The sequence below is a fragment of the Grampus griseus genome (assembly GCF_964374135.1).
Source record: "Grampus griseus genome assembly, chromosome: 7".
NCBI classification, from domain to species: domain Eukaryota; kingdom Metazoa; phylum Chordata; class Mammalia; order Artiodactyla; family Delphinidae; genus Grampus; species Grampus griseus.
Window position 1 is genome coordinate 113315852 of NC_139001.1, and position 24739 is coordinate 113340590.

The 24739-nt window shown below is 40.9% G+C and overlaps 1 protein-coding gene across 2 annotated transcripts in view; it reads right to left on the reverse strand.

Annotated features, from left to right (window-relative positions):
• The window catches only part of TUBGCP5 (tubulin gamma complex component 5), a 55488-nt gene extending 35051 nt beyond the window's left edge, over positions 1-20437 (reverse strand). For both annotated transcript variants that reach the window (XM_082657912.1, XM_082657913.1), the window contains exons 1-3: positions 20272-20437; positions 17817-17870; positions 17590-17698 (exon numbers count right to left, since the gene is read on the reverse strand). In XM_082657912.1, the coding sequence (XP_082514038.1) occupies positions 17590-17698; positions 17817-17870; positions 20272-20417 (309 nt within the window). In that variant the 5' untranslated portion in view covers positions 20418-20437. The remainder of the gene's footprint in view (positions 1-17589; positions 17699-17816; positions 17871-20271) is intronic.
• Between the last annotated feature and the right edge of the window lie 4302 nt (positions 20438-24739).

The following is a 24739-nucleotide window of genomic DNA, read 5'->3' on the forward strand; positions in this document are numbered from 1 at the left end:
TTTTCTGAAGCTAAAGATACAAAGAAGGAACCACAATGAGATGGTTAAGAGGGGTGGAGACATGGTATAGTCAAGACCCATGCTCCCATCCCAGGTCAGTGACCCACAAATAGGAGGATAATTATGACTGCAAAAGTTCTTCCCAAGGAGTGTGGGGTCTGAGCCCCCTACTGAGCTCCCCTGCCTGGGGGTCCTGCATTGGGAAGACAAGCCCCCAGAATGTTTGGCTTTGAAGGCTAGTAGGGCTTATATTCAGGTGACCCAGAAGGCTGTGGGAAATATAGACTCCACTCTTAAATGGCACACACAAAATCTCACATGCTCTGGGACCCAGGGCAGAAGCACTAATTTGAAGGGAGCCTGGGTCAAACCCACCTGCTGATCTTGGAGAACCTCCCAGAGAGGCAGGAGGTAACTGGGTCTCATCCTGGGGACACAGATGCTGCTGGCAGCCATCGTGGGGAGCTTGTTCTACCACAAGGACATTAGTGTGGGCAAGCACCATTTTGGAGTCCTCCTCTAGCTTATTAGCACAGGGCGCTTACCTGTCCACCAGCCAGTCTGTAACAATTCCAGGGCCCCCAGGCCAGCTGCCAGCCATGTGGAGACCCAGCCTTGTCTACCAGTGTGCCCACGACCCAACCCCACCCACCAGTGGGCCAGACCCAGCCCCAGGACCTCCTGGGTCCTGCAGCCAGCTGTGCCAGGACCCGGCATTGCCCATCAGCATCCGGGCAGACCTAACTGAGGCTGAGTCTGGCAGCCAACTGTGCTGAGGACCGTCCTGTGTACCACTGCACCCACAGTAGTCAGCCCACCACAACAGAAGGGTCCATGCAGCCCATAGAGGGGGCACCCACAGAACAAATAGCTCTGGTGACCAGAGGGGAGTGGTCTGCTGGGCCCCATAGGGCATCTCTTATATAAGGCCACTTGTTCAAGTTTGGGAAACGTAAGCATTCCACCTAATGAACAGAAGTGAAAACAGAGAATTAGGCAAAATGAGGTGACAGAGAAACATGTTCCAAATGATAGAACACAATAAAAGGCCAGAAGAAAGAAGCAAAGTGGAGATAAGTAATCTACCTGGTAAAGTTTCCAAGGCAATGACTGTAAAGATGCTCAACAAACTTGGGAGAAGATTGAACACAATGAGAAGCATAACAAAAAGTTAAAAAATACAAAGAAAAACCAAACATAGGTGAAGAATACAATAACTGAAATAAAAAATATACTAGAAGGAATTCACAGTAGATTAGATGATACAGAGGAATGGATCAGTGAACTGACTGTAGTGGAAATCATGTAAACTGAACAAAAAAAATTAAAAATAAGGACTGTTTAAGAGACTTCTGGGACAATATCAAGAGTACTAATATTCACATTATAGGGGCCCTAGAAGAAGGAGAAAGGGGCAGAGAACTTATTTGAAGGATAATAGCTGCAAAATTCTTTAACCTGGGAGAAAGGAAACAGACATCCAGGTCCAGAAAGCACAGAGAGTTCTAAACAAGATCAACCCAAAGAGATCCACACCAAGACACATTGTAATTAAAATGCAAAAATTAAAGTTAAAGACAGATGGACTTCCCTGGTGGCGCAGTGGTTAAGAAACTGCCTGCCAATGCAGCGGACATGGGTTCAATCCCTGGTCTGGGAAGATCCCACATGCCGCGGAGCAACTAAGCCTGTTCGCCACAACTACTGAGCCTGCGCTCTAGAGCCCGCAAGCCACAACTACTGAGGCCCACGTGCCTAGAGCCTGTGCGTCACAACAAGAGAAGCCACCGCAATGAGAAGCCTGTGCACTGCAATGAAGAGTAGCCCCGACTCACCACAACTAGAGAAAGCCTGTGCACAGCAATGAAGACCCAATGCAGCCAAAAATAAACAAAATTTTAAAAAAAAAGTTAAAAAGAGAATCTTAAAGGCAGCAAGGGAAAAACAAGTTACTTACAAAGGAATTCCCATAAGGCTATCATTTGACTTTTCTGCAGAAACTTTGCAGGCCAGAAGGGAGTGGCATGATGCATTTAAAGTGATGAAAGGAAACAAACCTACAACCAATACTCTACCCAGCAAGGCTATCATTCAGATTTGAAGGAGAGAGCAAAAGTTTTACAGACAAGCAAAAGCTTAAAGAGTTCAGTACCACCAAACCAGCTTTTCAAGAATTGTTAAAGGGGGCTTCCCTGGTGGCACAGTGGTTGAGAGTCCGCCTGCCGATGCAGGGGACACGGGTTCATGCCCCATTCTGGGAAGATCCCACATGCCGCGGAGCGGCTGGGCCCGTGAGCCATGGCTGCTGAGCCTGCGCTTCCGGAGCCTGTGCTCCGCAACGGGAGAGGCCATAACAGTGAGAGGCCCGCGTACCGCAAAAAAAAAAAAAAAAAAAAAAAAAGAATTGTTAAAGGGACTTCTTTAACTGGAAAAGAAAAGGTCACAACGAGAAATAAGAAAATTACAAAAGTAAAAGCCTCAGTGGTAAAGGCAAATATACAGTAAAGGTAGTAGATCAACCACTTATAAAGCTAGCAGGAAGGTTAAAAGATAAAAGTAGTAAAATGATCTATATCCACAATAAGTAAATTAAGGGATACACAAAACAAAAAGATATATCATGATGTCAAAAACATTAAATGTTATGGGGAGAGGAAAAATGCAGGGTTGTGAAAATGTGTTCAAACTTAAGAAATCAGCAACTTAAAATAATCACGTGTATATATTAGCTTGCTATATACAAACCTCATGGTAATCACACACCAAAAACCTATAATAGATACACACACACAAAAAGAGAAAGGAATCCAAACATAACACTAAAGATAGTCATCAAATCACAAGAGAAGAGAACAAAAGAAGGAACAAAAAAGAAATAAAAAAACAATCCCAAAACAATTAACAAAATGGCAATGAGAATTTACCTATCAATAATTACTTTAAATTTAAGTGGACTAAATGCTCCAATCTAAGAATACAGAGTGGCTGAAGGGATACAAAAATACCCATATATATGCCACTCCTAAGAGTCTCACTTCAGATCCAAAGACACAGGCAGACTGAAAGTGAGGAAATGGAAAAAGGTTTTCCATGCAAATGGAAATGAAAGCTGGGGTAGCAATACTTAAATCAGACAAAAACAGACTTTAAAACGAAGACTGTAAAAGGAGACAACGTACGTTACATAATGATCAAGGGATCAACCCAAGAAGAATATACAATACCTGTAAATATATATGCACCCAACATAGGAGCACCTAAATACAGAAAGCAAATAATAACAAACATAGAGGAAAAACTGACAATAACATGATAATTGTAGGGGACATTAACAGCCCACTTACATAAATGGACAGATCATCCAGACAGCAATCAATCAGGAAACAGTAGCATAAATGATACATTAGACCAGATGGACTAAATAGATATATGTAGGACATTCCATCCAAAAAAGCAGAATACACATTCTTTCAAGTACACATAGAACATTCTGCAGGATACATCACACACTAGGCCACAAAACAAGTCTCAGTAAAATTAAGAGGACTAAAATCATATCAAATATCTTTTCCGACCATGCTGCTAAGAGACTAGAAATCAACTACAAGAAAAAAATTTGCAAAAACCACAACCACATGAAGGCTAAACAACATGCCACTAAAGAACCAATGGCTCACTGATGAAATCAAAGAGGATATAAAAGAGTACTTGGCGACAAATGAAAGTGGAAACACAATGATACAAATCTACTGGACATGGCAAAAGCAGTTCTAAGAGGGATGTTTATAGTAATACAAACCTAACTCAGGAAAAAAGAAAAATCTCAAATAAACAACCTAACCTCACACCTAAAGGAACTAGAAAAAGAAGAACAAATAAAACCCAAAGTTAATAAAAGGGAAAATCATAAAGCTCTACAGCAGAAGTAAATGAAATAAAGACAAAAACGTAATAGAAAAGATCAATGAAACTAAGAGCTGGTTCCTTGAAAAGATAAACAAATTTGGTAATTTATCAGACGCATCAAAAAAAAAATGAAAAAAGAGAGAAGGCCCAAATGAATAAAATCAGAAATGAATAAGAAGTTACAACTGACACCACAGAAATACAAAGGGTCACAAGAGACTACTGTGAGCAACTGTACGCCTAATAAAATGAACAACCTAGAAGAAATGGACAAATTCCTGGGAATGTACAATCTCCCAAGACTGAATCAGGAAGAAATAGAAAATATGAACAGATCAATTTCCAATAATTAAATTGGATCAGTAATCAAAAAAAGCCCCAATGAACAAAAGTCCAGGACCAGATGGCTTCACAGGTGAAGTCTACCAAACATTTAGACAAGAGTTAACACGTATCCTTCTGAAACTATTCCAAAAAATTGGAGAGGAAGGAACACTTCTGACCTCATTCTACGAGGCCACCATGACCCTGACACCAAAACCAGACAAAGATATCACACAAAAAAAGAAAATTACAGGCCAGTATCACTGATGAACACAGATGCAAAAGTCCTCAGCAAAATACTAGCAAACTGACTTGAACAATACATTAAAAGGATCATATACCATGATCAAGTGGGGTTTATTCCAGGGATGCAAGGATTCTTCAATATATGCAAATCTATCAATGTGATAAACCATATTAACAAATTGAAGAATAAAAATTACATGATCATCTCAATAGATGCAGAGAAAGCTTTTGACAAAATTCAACACCCATTTATGATGAAAACCCTGCAGAAAGTAGGCATAGAGGGAACTTTCCTCAACATAATAAAGGCCATATATGACAAGCCCACAGCCAACATCATCCTCAATGGTGAAAAACTGAAAGCATTTCCACTAAGATCAGGAACAACACAAGGTTGCTCACTCTCACCACACTTATTCAACATAGTTTTGGAAGTTTTAGCCACAGCAATCAGAGAAGAAAAGGAAATAAAAGGAATCCAAATCGGAAAAGAAGAAGTAAAGCTGTCACTGTTTGCAGATGACATGATACTATACATAGAGAATCCTAAAGATGCTACCAGAAAACTACTAGAGCTAATCAATGAATTTGGTAAAGTAGCAGGATACAAAATTAATGCACAGAAATCTCTGGCATTCCCGTATACTAATGATGAAAAATCTGAAATTGAAATCAAGAAACACTCCCATTTACCATTGCAACAAAAAGAATAAATATCTAGAAATAAATCTACCTAAGGAGACAAAAGACCTGTATGCAGAAAATTATAAGATACTGATGAAAGAAATTAAAGATGATACAAATAAATGGAGAGTTGTACCATGTTCTTGGATTGCAAGAATCAACATTGTGAAAATGACTCTACTACCCAAAGCAATCTATAGATTCAATGCAATCCCTATCAAACTACCACTGGCATTTTTCACAGAACTAGAACAAAAAATTTCGCAGATTGTATGGAAACACAAAAGACCCCGAATAGCCAAAGCAATCTTGAGAACGAAAAAAAGGAGCTGGAGGAATCAGGCTCCCTGACTTCAGACTATACTACAAAGCTACAGTAATCAAGACAGTACGGTACTGGCACAAAAACAGAAAGACAGATCAATGGAACAGGATAGAAAGCCCAGAGATAAAACCACGCACATATGGTCACCTTATCTTTGATAAAGGTGGCAGGAATGTACAGTGGAGAAAGGACAGCCTCTTCAATAAGTGGTGCTGGGAAAACTGGACAGTTACATGTAAAAGTATGAGATTAGATCACTCCCTAACACCATACACAAAAATAAGCTCAAAATGGATTAAAGACCTAAATGTAAGGCCAGAAACTATCAAACTCTTAGAGGAAAACATAGGCAGAACACTCTATGACATAAATCACAGCAAGATCCTTTCTGACCCACCTCCTAGAGTAATGGAAATAAAAACAAAAATAAACAAATGGGACCTAATGAAACTTCAAAGCTTTTGCACAGCAAAGGAAACCATAAACAAGACCAAAAGACAACCCTCAGAATGGGAGAAAATATTTGCAAATGAAGCAACTGACAAAGGATTAATCTCCAAAATTTACAAGCAGCTCATGCAGCTCAATAACAAAAAAACAAACAACCCAATCCAAAAATGGGCAGAAGACCTAAATCGACATTTCTCCAAAGAAGATATACAGACTGCCAACAAACACATGAAAGAATGCTCAACATCATTAATCATTAGAGAAATGCAAATCCAAACTACAATGAGATATCATCTCACACCAGTCAGAATGGCCATCATCAAAAAATCTAGAAACAATAAATGCTGGAGAGGGTGTGGAGAAAAGGGAACACTCTTGCACTGCTGGTGGGAATGTGAATTGGTTCAGCCACTATGGAGAACAGTATGGAGGTTCCTTAAAAAACTACAAATAGAACTACCATATGACCCTGCAATCCCACTACTGGGCATATACCCTGAGAAAACCAAAATTCAAAAAGAGTCATGTACCAAAATGTTCATTGCAGCTCTATTTACAATAGCCCAGAGATGGAAACAACCTAAGTGCCCACCATCGGATGAATGGATAAAGAAGATGTGGCACATATATACAATGGAATATTACTCAGCCATAAAAAGAAACGAAATTGAGCTATTTGTAATGAGGTGGATAGACCTAGAGTCTGTCATGCAGAGTGAAGTAAGTCAGAAAGAAAAAGACAAATACCATATGCCAACACATATATGTGGGAAAAAAAATGTCATGAAGAACGTAGGGGTAAGACAGGAATAAAGACACAGACCTACTGGAGAACGGACTTGAGGATATGGGGAGGGGGAAGGGTGAGCTGTGACAGGGCGAGAGAGAGTCATGGACATATACACACTAACAAACGTAAGGTAGATAGCTAGTGGGAAGGAGCCGCATGGCACACGGATATCGGCTCGGTGCTTTGTGACCGCCTGGAGGGGTGGGCTAGGGAGGGTGGGAGGGAGGGAGACGCAAGAGGGAAGAGATATGGGAACATATGTATATGTATAACTGATTCACTTTGTTATAAAGCAGAAACTAACACACCATTGTAAAGCAATTATACCCAAATAAAGATGTTAAAAAAAAAAAAAAGTTTAAACCCAGAAAAAAAAAAAAAAAAACCTAGAGACAAATGACAATGAAAACACAACGATCCAAAACCTATGGGATGCAGCAAAAGCAGTTCTAAGAGGGAAGTTTATATCTATACAAGCCACCCTCAAGAAATAAGAAAAACTGCAAATAAACAATCTAACCTTAAACCTAAAGGAACTAGAGAAAGAAGAACAAACAAAACCCAAAGTTAGAAGAAGGAAAGAAATCATAAAGATCAGAGCAGAAATAAACGAAACAGAAACAAAGAAAACAAAAGCAAAGATCAATAAAACTAAAAGCTGGTTCTTTGAGAAGATAAACAAAATTGATAAACCATTAGCCAGACTCATCAAGAAAAAGAGGGAGAGGACTCAAATCAATAAAATTAGAAATGAAAAAGGAGAAGTTACAACAGACACTGCAGAAATACAAAGCATCCTAAGAGACTACTACAAGCAACTCTATGCCAATGAAATGGACAATGTGGAAGAAATGGACAAATTCTTAGAAAGGTATAACCTTCCAAGACTGAACCAGGAAGAAATAGAAAATATGCACAGACCAATCATAAGTAATGAAATTGAAACTGTGATTAAAAATCTTCCAACAAACAGAAGTCCAGGACCAGATGGCTTCACAGGTGAATTCTATCAAACATTTAGAGAAGAGCTAACACCCATCCTTCTCAAACTCTTCCAAAAAACTGCAGAGGAAGGAACACTCCCAAACTCATTCTATGAGGCCACCATCACCCTGAAACTAAAACCAGACAAAGATACTACAAAAAAGGAAAATTACAGACTTATATCACTGATGAATATAGATGCAAAAATCCCCAGCAAAATACTAGCAAACAGAATCCAACAACACATTAAAAGGATCCTACACCATGATCAGGTGGGATTTATCCCAGGCATGCAAGGATTCTTCAATATACGCAAATCAATCAATGTGATACACCATATTAACAAATTGAAGAAAAAAACCATATGATCATCTCAATAGAGGCAGAAAAAGCTTTTGACAAAATTCCACACACTTTTATGATAAAAACTCTCCAGAAAGTGGGCATAGAGGGAACCTACCTCAACATAATAAAGGCCATACACGACAAACCCACAGAAAACATCATTCTCAATGGTGAAAAACTGAAAGCATTTCCTCTAAGATCAGGAACAAGACAAGGATGTCCACTCTCACCACTATTATTCAACACAGTTTTGGAAGTCCTAGCCACGGCAATCAGAGAAGAAAAAGAAATAAAAGGAATCCAAATTGGAAAAGAAGTAAAACTGTCACTGTTTGCAGATGACATGATAATATACATAGAGAATCCCAAAAATGCCACCAGAAAACTACTAGAGCTAATCAATGAATTTGGTAAAGTTGCAGGATACAAAATTAATGCACAGAAATTTCTGGCATTTCTATACACTAATGATGAAAAATCTGAAAGAGAAATTAAGGAAACACTCCCATTTACCATTGCAACAAAAAGAATAAAATATCTAGGAATAAACCTACCTAGGGAGACAAAAGACCTGTATGCAGAAAACTATACGACACTGATTAAAGAAATTAAAGATGATACCAACAGATGGAGAGATATACCATGTTCTTGGATTGGAAGAATCAATAATGTGAAAATGACTATACTACCCAAAGAAATCTACAGATTCAATGCAATTCCTATGACATTACCAATGGCATTTTTTATGGAACTAGAACAAATAATCTTAAAATTTGTATGGAGATACAAAAGACCCCGAATAGCCAAAGCAGTCTTGAGGGAAAAAAACAGAGCTAGAGGAATCAGACTCCATGACTTCAGACTATACTACAAAGCTACAGTAATCAAGAGAATATGGTATTGACACAAAAACAGAAACATAGATCAATGGAACAAGATAGAAAGCCCAGAGGTAAACCCACGCACCTATGGTCAACTAATCTATGACAAAGGAGGCAAAGATATATAATGGAGAAAAGACAGTCTCTTCAATAAGTGGTGCTGGGAAAACTGGACAGTTACATGTAAAAGAATGAAATTAGAACACTCCCTAACACCATACACAAAAATAAGCTCAAAATGGACTCGAGACCTAAATGTAAGACCGGACACTATAAAACTCTTAGAGGAAAACATAGGAAGAACACTCTTTGACATAAATCATAGCAAGATCTTTTTTGATCCATCTCCTAGAGTAATGGAAATAAAAACAAAAATAAACAAATGGGACCTAATGAAATGTCAAAGCTTTTGCACAGCAAAGGACACCATAAAAAAGACCAAAAGGCAATCCTCAGAATGGGAGAAAATATTTGCAAACGAATCAACGGACAAAGGATTAATCTGCAAAATATATAAACAGCTCATGCAGGTCAATATTAAAGAAACAAACAACCCAATCCAAAAATGGGCAGAGGACCTAAATAGACATTTCTCCAAAGAAGACATACAGATGGCCAAGAAGCATATGGAAAGCTGCTCAACATCACTAATTATCAGAGAAATGCAAACCAAAATTACAATGAGGTATCATCTCACACCAGTTAGAATGGGCATCATCAGAAAATCTACAAACAACAAATGCTGGAGAGGGTGTGGAGAAAAGGGAACCCTCTTGCACTGTTGGTGGGAATGTAAACTGATACAGCCACTATGGAGAACAGAATGGAGGTTCCTTAAAAAACTAAAAATAGAATTACCATATGATCCAGCAATCCCACTACTGGGCATATACCCAGAGAAAACCATAATTCAAAAAGACACATGCACCGCAATGTTCACTGCAGCACTATTTACAATAGCCAGGTCATGGAAGCAACCTAAATGCCCATCGACAGACGAATGGATAAAGAAGTTGTGGTACATATATACAATGGAATATTACTCAGCCATAAAAAGGAACGAAATTGAGTCATTTGTTGAGATGTCAATGGATCTAGAGACTGTCATACATAATGAAGTAAGTCAAAAAGAGAAAAACAAATATCGTATATTAACGTGTGTATGTGGAATCTAGAAAAATGGTACAGATGAGCCGGGTTGCAGGGCAGAAGTTGAGACAGAGATGGAGAGAACAAACGTATGGACACCAAGGGGGGAAAACTGTTGGGGGGTGTTGATGGTGGTGTGAATTGGGCGATTGGGATTGACATGTATACACTGATGTGTATAAAACTGATGACTAATAAGAACCTGCTGTATAAAACAAACAAAAAAACAAAAAAACTAATACTAAACTTTCTTTGGGTTATTTTTATGGAAATATATCAATATAAATGTTTCAGCCGTTACATGAAATTCCTAAAAATCTTATATATTCTGGTATAATGTTATAAATCATAATTCTAGTTATTACTTTAAAATGTATATCTCAGAAATAACTAAATTTCCTTGTCAACTGTATTATTATGAACTTTCATCAAATCTTTAACCGTGGTCATTTTTAAGTGTTTTGTCATTTACAGACAGTTCTGGGTATACTCTGATGCTTTTGCAAAAATGTTCCTGTAAAAGGGTTTCATCTTCAAGGAATTCATGGAAAAGACTCTGACAAGTACAGGTTTCTGGCAACTGACTATACTGCTGAAATATACTGCTGAATGAATAAGCATTTTCAGAACTCTAATGGAAAACTGATGAATTCATAGAAGTGCTAACAAAAGATCAAGATGAAAAAAAAATTAATTAATGGGACTGAGTGAACTGATGAGGATGATTATAATTTTTGTGACTTCGTTTGAATTAAAAAAAAAAAGTTAAAAAAAAAAAGGCAAAAGCATTTCCTCTAACATCAGACACAAGACAAGGATGCCCACTTTTGTCACTTTCATACAATGTAGTCCTAGCCACAGCAATCAGAGAAGGAAAAGAAATAAAAGGAATCTAAATTGGAAAGGAAGAAGTAAAACTGTCACTGTTTGCAGATGACATGGTAATATATATAAGAAAATCCTAAAGATGCCACCAAAACACTGTTAAAACTATTTCATGAAATCACTAAAGTTGCAGGATACAAAATTAATATACAGAAATCTGTTACATTTCTATACACTAACAATGAACTAATGAAGGAAAAATTAGGAACTCAATCCCATTTACAGTTGCATCAAGGAGAATAAAATACTTAGGAATGAATCTAACTAAGAAGGTAAAAGATCTATACTTGGAAAACTATAACACACTGGTGAACGAAATTGAAGATGACACAAAGAAATGCAAAGATCTACAGTGGTCATGTACTAGAAGAATTAATACTGTTAAAATGACCACACTACCCAGCAATCTGCAGATTCAATGTAATCCCTATGAAAATACCAAGGCATTTTTCACAGAACTAGCACAAATAATTCTGAAATTTGTACAGCAACACAACAGACTCTAAATAGCCAAAAGAATCTTGAAAAAGAAAAACAAAGCTTGAGGTATCACATGCCCTGATTTCAAACTATATTACAAAGTGATAGTAATCAAAACAGTATGGTACTGGCACAAAAACAGACACACAGATCAGTGTTACAGAACAGACAGCCCAGAAATAAACCCACATTTATATGGGCTATTATTCTATGACAAAGAAAGCAAGAATATACGATGGGGAAAGACAGTCTCTTCAATAAATGGTGTTGGGAAAACTGGACAGCTACATGCAAAAGAATCAAAGTGGACAACTTTCTTACATCATGAACAAAAATAAATTCAAAATGGATTAAAGACTAAATATAAGACCTGAAACCATAAAATCTCTAGAAAAAAATAGGTAGTACACTCTTTGACATCAGTCTTAGCAATATTTTTTGGATATGTTTCCTCAGGCAAGGGAAACAAAAGCAAAAATAAACAAATGGGACTGCAGAAAATAAAAAGCTTTTATACAATGAAAGATAATATCAACAAAATGAAAACGCCACCTACTGAATGGGAGAAGATATTTACAAACCATATATCCAATATGGGTTTATATCCAAAATACACAAAGAACTCATACAGTCAATATTAAAAAAAAAAAAATCAGATTAAAAAATGGGCAGAGGATCTGAATACACATTTTTCCAAAGAAGACAAAGAAATGGCCAGACACAGGAAAACATGCCCAACGTCAGTCATCATCAGGGAAATACAAATTAAAACCACAAGATATCACCTCACACTTGTCAGACTGGCTATTATGAAAAAGAAAACAAATAAGACGTGTTGGCGAGGATGTGGAAAAACGAATTCTTGTATACTGGTGGTGGGAATGTAAATTGGTATAGTCACTATGGAAAACAGTATGAAGCTTCCTCAAAAAATAAAAAATAGGGAGTTCCCTGGTGGCCTAGTGGTTAGGATTCTGGGTTTTCACTGCCATGGCCCAGGTTCAATCCCTGGTCGGGGAACTGAGATCCTGCAAGCTGTGCAGCACAACCAAAAAAGAAAAAACAAAACAAAACAAAAACTACCATAAGATCCAGCAATTCCACTAAACAGAAACACTAAATTCAAAGAATATATGCACCCCTGTGTTTATTGCAGCATTATTTACAATAGCCAAGATATGGAAGAAATTTAAGTGTGGAAGAAATTTAAGTGTTCATTGACAGATGAATGGATAAAAAAGATGTGGTGGTGGTATTAATGGACTATTACTCAGCCATTAAAAAGAATGAAATCTTGCCTTTTTCGACAACAGGGATGGATCCAGAGGATACTACGCTTAAGTGAAGTAAGTCAGACAGAGAAAGACAAAGACTGTATGATTTCACTTACATGTGGAATCAAAAAGCAAAACAAATGAAAACCAAAACAAACATACAAAACAGAAACTGAGTCACAGATACAGAGAACAACAGGTGGTCACCAGAGGAAAGAGGGATGGGGAATAAGTGACATAGGTGAGGGAGATCAAGAGGTACAAACTTCCAGTTACAAAATAAATGAGTCATGGGGAAGAAATGTACCCTATTGGGAACATAGGAATAATATTGTAATAACTTTGTATGGTGACATACGGTAACTAGAAATATCAAACCACTGTACTGTGCACATGGAACTAACATAGTGTTGTAGGTCAATTATACTTCAATTAACCTTTAAAACACGGGTTAATTTGCTCTTTTATGCTACCTGTTCGCAAAGAGATGAAAGTAAAGAGTTAGAGCTTCATCTCTAAATCAGTCACGTGTCCCTTCATAGTCTGTCTTATGAAGACCTGCACAATCCCTGCTACTTTATGGAAAGTCAAGAAATACATGTACATATATATTGAAAGAGCAATTCCATGTGCTATACATTCATTATATCAGAGGTGGCCTTGAATCTCAAAGTTAGAAATAATTTTCTACTTCCACATCCTCTGAAGTCCAAAGCTACAAAGAGCCAGAATTCCTAGTTCCAGTGGCGTTTTACAGATATGCCAAAGTCTTTGCTTATTTCTTCTGGAATAACAAATAACCCTAAATTCTCCTTTGCCAAACATCGTTTCAAGCCTGGAGGTAAGGTGTCCTTTACTGAGTAACTCCTATGGAAACTATGTCTATCTATTTGTAAATCTAAGTAAAGTGGGGTTAGAGATTCGCTTCTGGCATGATGGAGGAAGATGGCCTTCAGATCTTCTCCCCAAAAAGTAACTGTAAGTCTGGACAAGATTGCCAAAGACAACCATTTCAGCGCTCTGGATCAAGCATAGGTATACAAATGCAGTGTTTATCCATGAAAATAACCTCAGGTAAGAACAGTGTGAGTTTGAGGCATGTATGCCTAAAGCTATCTCCCTTCTCCCACCAGCTCCATCAGAGTGGTACTTCAGCCAGGGCTGGACAGCAAGTGAACACTAGCAGCTTTGCTGCCATTGTCTTAGTGGTGATCGCAGTGGCAAGTGAGTGGGGAAACCAGCAGTTGCAGACCTGAGTGTCGGGCAAGCAGTGGACCAGCAGAACAGTTGAGGGTTTATCAGGGAGCTCTTGGATGCAAGACAATGAAAGGGGGCTTGCTAAGCTCTCCACATGTCTTGGGTTGACTAGAAGCTGTGATGTGCACAGCAGAGACTGGAGTGGACCCAAGCCACCCACATCTTTGGCTGATGGAGACTGAGTTCATGTGCAGAGATGAGAGAGCCCACACAAAGTATAAGCCAGGACAGTCTTGAAAAGAGCTTAAGTAGGAATGTACTTCTCAGTCCACACACAAGTAAATCAGATTAACAACCAAAAATCATTTAATGTAATACACTATATCTTATGAACTGAACTATGTCCCCCTCAAATTTATATGTTGAAAATCGAACTCCTATTGTGATGGTATTTGGAGATGGGGCCTTTGGGAGGTAATCAGGTCACGAGGGTGGAGCAACTGGTCCAATGGGATAAGACCAGAGAGCTCTCTCTCTCTCCACCATGTGAGAAGGCAGCCACCTACAAGCCAGGAACAGTCCTTACCAGGAACCGAATTGGCCAGCACCTTGACCTAGACTCCCAATCTCCAGAAGTGTGAGAAAATAAATTTGTTTTTTAAGTCACCAAAATACCAGCGTGTGGTATTTTGTTACGGCAACCTGAGCTGACTAAGACACATGAATAGGATTCAAGGCAAAAAAAGATATGATATCTCAAAGACACAGAAAAAAATCTGACAAAATCCAACACTCATTCATGGTAAAAACTTTCACCAAACTAGGAATACAAAGGAACATCCTCCTTCGACAATCCAATTTAAAAATGGTTAAAAGACTCGAATGAATATCACAGAGGCATACAAATGGCTAAAAAGCACATGAAAAAATGCTCAACATCGTTAGTCACTCAGGAAATGTAAATCAAACCATAGGAGACATTACTACCTACTCTCTAGGATGTCTACAATCAAAAAGACAAACTATAACAAGTGTTGGAAAGGATGTGGAGAAACTGGAACACTTAAACACTGTTAGTGGGAATATAAAATGATACAGCCACTTTGGGAAATAATTTTGCAGTTTTTTTAAAGGTTAAACCTAAGCTTACCATTTAAACCAGCCCTTCCACTCCTAGAAATCTACCAAGAAGCGTGAAGAAAGCTCATATGAGAATATACACAGCAGTTCATTGCTCATACTAACCAAAAACTGGCAACAATCCAAATGTCATCCACTGGTGATTAAGCAAAATGTGGCCATATCCATACAATGGAATACCATTTAGTAATTAAAAGGAATAGAATATGGCCACATGCTACACATGGATGAACCTCAAAAACATCATGAAAGTAAAGCAGACACAAAAACTGGATATTGTACAATCTCATTTATATGAAATATCCAGAAGGGCAAATTTATACATACAGTAAGTAGATCAGTAGTTGTGTGGGGTTGGGGTGAGAGCAGGCATTGACTGCAAAAAAACTGGGCTTGAGGAGAGCTTCTGGGGTGACGGAAATGTTTTAAAACTGGACTGTGGTTGCATAACTACGTATCTACTAAAAATCAGTGAACTGTACATTCAAAATGGAGGAATTTTATAGTAAGTTATATATCAATAAAGCTGAAAAAATGTGACGTTATTGCTGCACTACAAGAGATGTGTCAAAGACACCACAGCAAAGGAGAAAAGGGCAACCAACCAACTTTGCCTGTGTAAGTGGGGAAGAAGCCAAGGACAGAGAGGGACAGCAAGGCAGAAAGGAATACACAGATTTATTTCCTCAACAAATATCTATTGTCTACTCTGTTCTAGGTGCCTGAGAACACATCAGAAGCAAAGTCTACACCTGTAAAACTCCTATGTTAATGGGAAGATAGGAAATAAACAATAACAAATATGATAAACAAGGTAAAAGTACGTATAGGCAATATTTGAATTTAACATTAAATGATGAGATTCCTCAGGCACAAGGGGAAGGGCAGGTACAGGACATAGGATGTGCCACAGAAGAACTAGGGTATGTGGTTTCACTGTGTTCAGTGAGCCCTGTGACTGGGGGTGTACAGAAAAATAACCAAAGATGGCAACAAAAAGGTCAAAGTAGGAATCAGAAGTGACACTCAATGTTTCATTTAATTATTCTGCACCACATAGGTATTTTCATTGGTACAGATGAAACTGAGATTAGGGCATTTGCCTGGCAAAATGATAGTAACAGTATGCACTGAAGATGGTCTTTATTGGACTAACAGTGCTTGGCACATAGTAAATGCCCTAAAAATGCTTGCCTTTATGTTTATTATTAATATTATGGTGTCATAGTGCCTAAATTATTAAGTTCTATAGTCTATCCAGAAAGCTATACAAAATGAATCAAGAAGAGATATAAAAAAAGATTTGCTTCCTTCTCTTTCAAAATGATCCTTGCAGGAACAGTACACAGAAGTGTATTTCTAATCCTTAGGGCATGGGTTCATAGCACTGCAGTTCTCTCCTCCAGAAATACCTTTATAGCCCTTCCTTAAATTTATGGACAGTTTTAAAAATTATCTCAAGCTTTCTTTCTTAGGCCACAAACTCAGTGCAGACAAAGGGAAAGTCTATCAATAACAGAATACTCCACAGAGGTTATTGTGAAGATTGAGTTAATATATGTACGCACTAAAGGGTTAACTCAGGAGCCCTGGGTTGCCCAAACCCTGAACATCTCAAAGATCTTCAGGACTGGCCCTTGACCGGCTCCTGAGATATCCTCTGAGCCCTTGGAATACCCTGCTAGTACAGTATATTTGTATGCCATTCTTTGGGCCACACTGTTATCAGCCTGACCAGACAGTTTATGATAACAATGTGACTTATGGTGAACGATTTTGTAGGCCTGAAGTCCTTGGTTTGACCTCTGGGAGTGCTGTAGATTGAGTAGCTAAGGTCAGCCACATGGGCAAGAAAATCCTGGACACCAAGAAAATCCTGGACACCAAGACTCAGGAGAGTTTCCCTAGTTTGCAACATTTTGTCACTGGGAGAGTTAAGTGCATCCCCATGCAAGTTCACTGGGAAGGGACACCTGGAAGCTTGTGCCTGGTTTCTCCCGGACCTCACCCCATGCCTTTTCCCTTTGCTCATTTTAAATCTGTATCCTTTCACTGTAATAAACCATAACAAAAAGGAGAGCAATTTTTTGGGGGGGAGCTCTGCGAATGCTTCCAGTGAATCATTGAGCCTAAAGGTGGTCTTGGGGACCCATGACAGAATATGGAAGTCCTTAGAAAAGCACCTGGCATCTAGTGAGCAATATATGGATAATTATTATTGCCAAGTGCAGAGAAGTCATTTAAAAGTTTAAGGATAGCCAGAGAGTGCTATTATTTCTGCCAATCTCTGATCTCAATTTCCATAGTAGGTTGGGGCTAAGATGATTATACAAGAACATACTTCTTTCATCACAAGCTTGAGACACACTGGATTTGATGGCAACACTTAAGTCAATTTCCAGGAGATTCTGGTTCTAGTTAGTAGACAATACTAAAACAGAATGAATGTTTAAATATTAATAGAAACAGGCTGACAATAATCAGATTAGAAACAGTAAAATACAACAGAGATCTCACAATATAGCATACCTTGATTTCCTTTATGCTTGGAAGTGATGCATTTAGAAATTCCTCAGTTAATCTCTTCCAACTAGCAGCTTTGCTGAGATCAGAATGAATGATGAATTTTTCATAAATCCTAAAACGTTAAAAAAATATCAACCGGTAACTGTAAAACTATATTAACAAAAAGGTCTATAAGAAAATTCATATATATCTGAACATGCACATATATATATACACACATATAAACTTACCCTTCTATTGTCTTTTCTACTTTGTGGCTGTTGACATCTAAGAAACGATGAAATCTAAATGAGAAAATGTAATTCTTATAACAATCTTGTCATATAGCTATGCAGATTAGTCTCACAACCATGCACATCTCTCCAACACCCTATCCTCAGCTATATGTTTCCAGTGAGTGCACCTCTCTCCCTGTATCACCTCTATCGTTCATGCAAACCACCACTGAATCTGAGAGACTGCTCAAGCATTCATTCCATAGGACACAGGCTGTCCTGAGCTACCCAACCCTGTCCTCTGGCTCCTCTGTCTTTTCATAATGCCATGTGTCTAAGTCCAGCACAATACATTCTATAGCAGGGGTTCCTAACCTTTTTATGCCAGCGAAGCCCAGTGAATCCTAGGGACCCCTTCTCAGGGGTTAATTAATTATGGGGTATGATTAATGCTTTTAATCATAAAATGAAATACAAAAGAAGCCAAGCATAGTGAAATACAGTTGTGAAATATTTTTTTTACTTTTTATTTTTTTTGCGGTATGCGGGCCTCTCACTGTTGTGGCCTCTCCCACTGCGGAGCACAGGCTCCGGACGTGCAGGCTCAGCAGCCATGGCTCACGGGCCCAGTCGCTCCGCGGCATGTGGGATCTTCCCGGACTGGGGCACAAACCCCCAGGGAAGCCCTATATTTTTATTTTTATTTATTTATTTGTGAAATATTTTTTTAAAGTTTGTGATGCAGTAAGAGACATATATCTTTGTTACAGCATTAAATAACAAAATCTAGCAGTGGGTTCATAACTATGTAACAGTAAATGACATTTAAAAATATCTGCAATAACTACAATATGGCAGTGAAATATGTGATTTCTGTTGGTGATACAGTCATATAATAAGTAACGGCCTGTTGCTTTCATTCATAGTTGAAGGAAATGCTACTTTTTAGTTAGAGATTAGTGTAATTTTTTTCTTGTCCAAATCCATAACATCTGAATTCTATCTTCAGGCCCTCAGGTTAAGAAGTCCTATTCTACATCATATGTAATTAATTTTTGTCTGTCTTACCGAAGGACAGAAGCTTTATTTTGCCTATCTCTGAATTTCTAAGGCCTAGAATGTGGTCAGTTTTTTAAAAAACAAACATGAATTGTTCATTTTTCTGATGGATTAAAGCATCATGAAATTATAGTATAGCTCACTCAACTCTTGTTTTTCATCTTTTAGTATCAAAGCCACATAATCTGTACTTGAAGTAAATTATACTACTAAATAACATATCAAATTCTAACCCAGTAAATGGCTGAGTGGAATACCACTTTACTTATAATAATTTAGTTTCTCAGTGTGCAAAAGTAGGTAATAACTGCTAATGTCTCTCTCAACTCTAAAATAATGTCTACTTACCTACTGTCATTTAGAAATAATAATATAAAAAATTATTTGAGATACAGCATTTAAATTTCTCTATTTATATCACCTATTCAGGCATTGTTATATTTATAAGTTACATTTAAGAACTGAGTATTTTATTTCAGAAACTTGGGGGGGCTGTTAGACTCATCTATTCTTATTATAAACCAGGTAGGCACTTTATGATCATTAAGGTTGATAATCAAGATTACAGATTTTGCAAAACTGTTTACTATTCAAGAAGATTTCTACTGAAATTAAACAGGTAGAATATTAACAATGACTAACATTCTTCTGATAATTTTTTAAAAATAATAATTTAATTACAGGTAATGATCAAAACAGTACCGTCTAATTTACATGTTCCATAAAGAAAAATGGGACCTCTGACTTCACCTAAGTACCTAAACTGAATAAATCTTTAAAAATTAATTACATGAAAAACTGTATTAGAAGTTGCATTAGGTGGCCTGGTGTACTCTACGCCAAGAACTGTTCTAGGTGCTGGAATAAGAACTGAACAAAACAGACGAAGATCCCTACCCTGGTGGAAGCTGTATTCTGCATGAAGGTGGGGGAGGAGACGACAAACAGTAACAACAGGTAAGTTATCCCATGTGTCATGCTACGCGTTTTGGAAAAAGAAAAAGAGCAGGGTAAAAGAGATCTGGAGTGGCCCAAGCAGGGAGGGAGAGTCAGCGAGAATACAGTTTTAAATTGGGTATGGCCATTATTTTGCTCTAAAACTTTACTCACCTATCCATTCAAAAAATTGTTTGATGAGCAGTGGCCCGCGCTAAGCGCAGTGGGCGGGGCAAGGAACTGGATAGACAGAAGAACCCTTCCCTAGGGGCGCACTTCTAAGCCTGGAGGACGACCCCCACCAACCCACAACCCACTGTTCGAGCTTGCGTGTGTCACTGCGTCAGGGACCCAGAAGGCGCGAGGTCACCAAGCAGCTGGAGCGGCAAGGCGCGCTGGGGCTCTGCCGGTCGCGCCACGCGCCGCACACCTCGCCAGACCCCTTCCGTCCCCGGCTCCGGTGCCGCGCCCGCACCTGAAGTTGGACCAAGCGAAGTGCAAAGCGAGCTGGAAGTTGGGGTCCGCCTCGTCTTGGACGCCCGCCACAAGGCGGACGAGCTCGCGCACGTCGCGTTCTTGCCGTCGGTCCAGCCGGCTCCAAGACGGCGCCGGAGACGCCATACCTCCGGCGCTCCCGCAGTCCTTCGCCCGGTCGCGCCCGCTCTCGCGAGTGTTCGAGCTACCGCCTAGTTGAGCGAGGCTGCGGCCTGTCTCGCGAGAGTTCGCGCTGCAATCGCGTTGAGCCCTGGCTCTGATATTTGTTGGTGGCTTGGGTCTCACGTGGTTAAGTTTAGGAACGTTTTAAAAGGGGTAGACGTTATTAGTAGTTTTATTAATAATAGTCTCTGGCTAACCTTGGTTGATGGTTTAACTCCTAATGTTTTGAGAGCAGCCACTTCTCATTCGGTGTATCTGTTTGCACCTGAACTTTCAGGTACCATGATCCGTTAGTTGCCCATTCTTCTCTAAGCTTCAGTTTCTCCTAGAGGTGATCTCCAGTGATCTTTCGGTCCCTCTCTGCCTACAAGGGCCACAGTACATGGCCCACGCTCCGGCAGGTGTAAGGAAAGTGCGTTGTCCCCCACACAGGCTGAGTGCTACACCTCCTGCTCTTGCCAGTGACTCCCAGTGGCCAAAGGAGAATTTGGTAAACCTCGTTGGCCAGAGGTAATGTCTTTGCTGTTGTTCGTAATTAAAACTGTACTTTAAAACTGTTTCCGTTAAGAATTGCTCGTAACCATTCCAAGACTTGTTACATACAACTCTTTAATTTTTTCTTTTAGGGATCTACTGGGTTTTCATGTGGTTTATTACATTGCATTACCGTAGTAAAAGATAGCTGATACACCACTGTCTCAGTCTGTTTGGGCTGCTGTAGCAAAGTACCACATACTGGGTGGCTTATAAACAACAGAAACTTATTTCTCATAGTTCTGGAGCCTGGATTTTGAGATCAGGGTGCCAGCATGATTGGGTGAGGGCCCGCTTGCTGTAAGCTGACTTCTGGTTGTGTCCTCACATGGTGAAAGGGGTAAGGGAGCTCACTGGGGCCTCTTTTATAAGGGCACTAATTCCATTCTTGAGGGCTCCACCCTCCTTTTCTAATCACCTCCTGAATACCAGCATATTGGGCATTAGGATTTCAAATTATGAATTTTGAGGGGACACAAACAACTACCTAAAACATAGGCTGCACACAACTGCACAAATCCCACAAGAAGGCGAAAATCATAGCAGTAGAAATGATTCTGTGAAACGGAATTTATACTCTCTCCCTAGGCAGTCTTTTCTACTCCAGTCTCAACTATCATCTGTGTGTTTATAACTCTCAAATTTGTGTATGCAGCTCACATTTTCCTTAGCACTCCAAATCTATAATTGCTTATTGTACATCTCCAAAATCAAAGTATACATACACACTTACATGTGTCTTTCCTGCCTCCCTATGTAGCTGGTTGGTCTTGACCTCTGGAGGGATACTTAGAAAACTTTCCACACGGCGCTCCCAATGACTTGGACCCAGTAGGGACTGAGCTACTCTCCCAGGCCTCCCTGGCTGGCCTGGGCCAATGTTCCCATTCTGGAAGGGGAATTGGAAATTTTTTCTAGAGGTGCCTCTGATGACTGAGCCCCATTCAAAATACAGTTGGCCCCCAGATATCCTCTGTGGGCCTCAAAGGCTGGTCACCCACTCTGCAGGGGATGTGGAAACATTTTTGGAAAGAACATACAAAGACAGGATAGCAAACAGGCTGGGTGCACTGCCATGTGTCCCTTGCTGGCCCAGGCCAGTGCAGCCCTCCAGAATGGCCCTTGGATAAATTTTCTGGAAGTGCATTCAAAGAATAGGCCCCAGGCACCACTGCAGCCTGGCTAAGGGTGCCATCCCCATCCTCCTGTCCAGCCTGTCCCAATGTCCCCTTTGGAGGGACTTAGAGATATTTAAGGGGTGTTTCTGTCGAATGTGCCATATATGGGACTGTGCCAGTCTAGGGATGCCTACCACAGATCTACATGCCCAGCCAAGTTGGACTGGCTTTTAGAGGGAACTTACAAAAATTTGGGGGAGGTCCAATGCCCTTCCCTTCAACCATGGCCAGCCTGAGGTGATGCCCACCTCTGTAGGTGAAATTGGAAATGTTTGGGGGAGATATAGCCAGTGACCAGGACTGATGCAGGATTGTGGTCAGAGTGCCCTCCCCAGGCCTGTCTGTACTAATGGGGCTGGTCCTGGCCTTGGAAGGGCAATTAGAAACTTTGGGGGTGGGAATCCCAATACCAGGACCTATCCAGGCTCCTTCTTCAGGCCTCCCTGGCCTGCCCAGGCCTTTCCACACCAGAGAGAGGCTTAGAAATGTTTTGAGGTATCTCCAAGGACCAGTCACCAGGCAGGAGCACAGCCAGGGCCAAGGTGCCTCTGCAGCCTCCAGGCTTGTCTTGGTGATGACCCCCCTCAAGAGGGAGACATCAATATCTTCAGAATGTGCACCCACCTTTTAGTCTCCAAGTGGGACCATGGCCAGAACTGGGGTGCCCCCTGTGGCCTCCCTGTTGACCTGGGCTGGTACCTGACTCTGAATGAAAAGGGTGCCTCCCCAAAACGTTTCTCAATCCCCCTCCAGTGGCTGAGATGTGAACGGCCTGCCAGGGAGGCCTGGGGAGGGCTCTGGGCTCTGCCACAGTCCCACAAAGGCCCGGCTGTCAGCAGCACGCACCTGAGTGTTCCTAGCCCCGCTCTGGCCGAGACTGGCCCGAGCCAGATGGGAAGCAGGGGAGGGCAGCGTGGACACAGCTCTGGTCCTGCATGGGCCCAAGTCATTGGTGTGCCTCCAAAAACATTTCCAAGTTCCCCTCAAAGGGTGGGTGTGTGCCACCATGAGCCTGCCAGGGAGGTCTGAGAGGGCACTAAGTGTCAGGCCCTGGTCCTGTGTGGGTCTGGTCATTGGATGGCCTCTGGATGTTCACCTCTGAAGGACGTGGGCACTGGCCCAGGTCAGCAAGGGCTGCCCGGGGAGAGTAATGTGTGAGGTCCAGTTTTTGATGTGCCCCCAGAAAATTTTATGTCCCACTTTTGTGGCGAACACCAGCCTGTGACCGACATGGAGGCTCCAAGAGGGAGTCTTCATCTCAGCTGTTGTTTCTGTATCCCCCTTACAAATGGGGATTGGTCTGAGCTGGCCAGAGAGGCCCCTGGAAGGGTGCCTTATGGGACCCAGTCGTAGAAGGCACTCCTAAAACATTCCTAAGACCCATTCCAGTGATGGGGAGCCAGTGAGAATCAAGAAGGACGTGCCCAGGCCTGGTGGTATCCCGTGTGGGCCTGGTCGTTTCATGCAGCCCCCCAAATGTTTTCATGTCCCGACCAGAGAAGGGGGCACTGCAGGCAGGTCAGATGCACCCTGAGATCCCACCGAGACTCCATGAGGTCCTCTGTAGGGCAGGTCACTGGAGGCGGCACCCAACCACTTTCCTAATCTCTCATCAGTGGTGGAGACTGGCCTGGGATGGCCAGGGAGCCCCACGGAGTGTCCTGAGCATGGTCAGGCATGGGCCCTGGTCAACAGTGGAAAATGTCTCCAAGTCTTCTCTGTGTGTAGCACTGGGTAGGGATGCCATGGGATGGTACTGGGGCCTAGACACAGTCCTGCGTGGGGCCTGGTTACCACATGTGTCTGTTGAAATTTTTACCAAGTCCCTTTTGGAGTCAGAGACTGATCTGGGTTGGACAGGGAGGCCCAGTGATAGCACCGTCCTGACCACAGTCCTAGGTGTGGCTCAGTGGTCAGATGTGCCTCCAGAGACACACAGAGATGTGTGTCTCTGGAGTGGCCAGCCAGAGATGCCTGTGGAGGGGCAGATGGTCTAGCCACAGTCCCGCATGGGCCCCTGTCACCACACGCCCCTTTAGAAAATGTTTCCATGTCCACTTCTGGACCTAGGGAGGCTTGGAGAGGAAGTCTGGGACTGGCTTCACCAGCATTGGGAGCACCTCACACAATGTTTTGTACAGTCCTGGAATGATTCAGGCAGAGAGGGGCGACTGTGGAAGCTGTCCATGCACACACCACACCACTGCACAGGGCCCACCCTCTGAGGCCCAGAGAGTAAGAACTGCAAGAACTCATGGCACAGAACAACTCCATCCAAACCCTTCCACTAAAAGACTTGAGCAAATTGTGGCTTGTCTTTTGGCAGCATGTGTCTCTAGGATGACCCCAGGTCCCACCCACCGCCCACCCCAAACAAAATACCTGCTTGGGAACGCCCAGTGCTGACATGAAGTGTTCCAGCCGACACCTGACGATTGGCCCCTGCCCTCCCTTTCTTAGAGGACTTACTGAAAGGAGTCTGTAATTGTATCTATCTCTTGCAACTCAGAAGCATCTCTCTCAAGGACCTGAGAGCCATTCCTTGGAAATGTAATCACTAAGATAAGGCCTCTG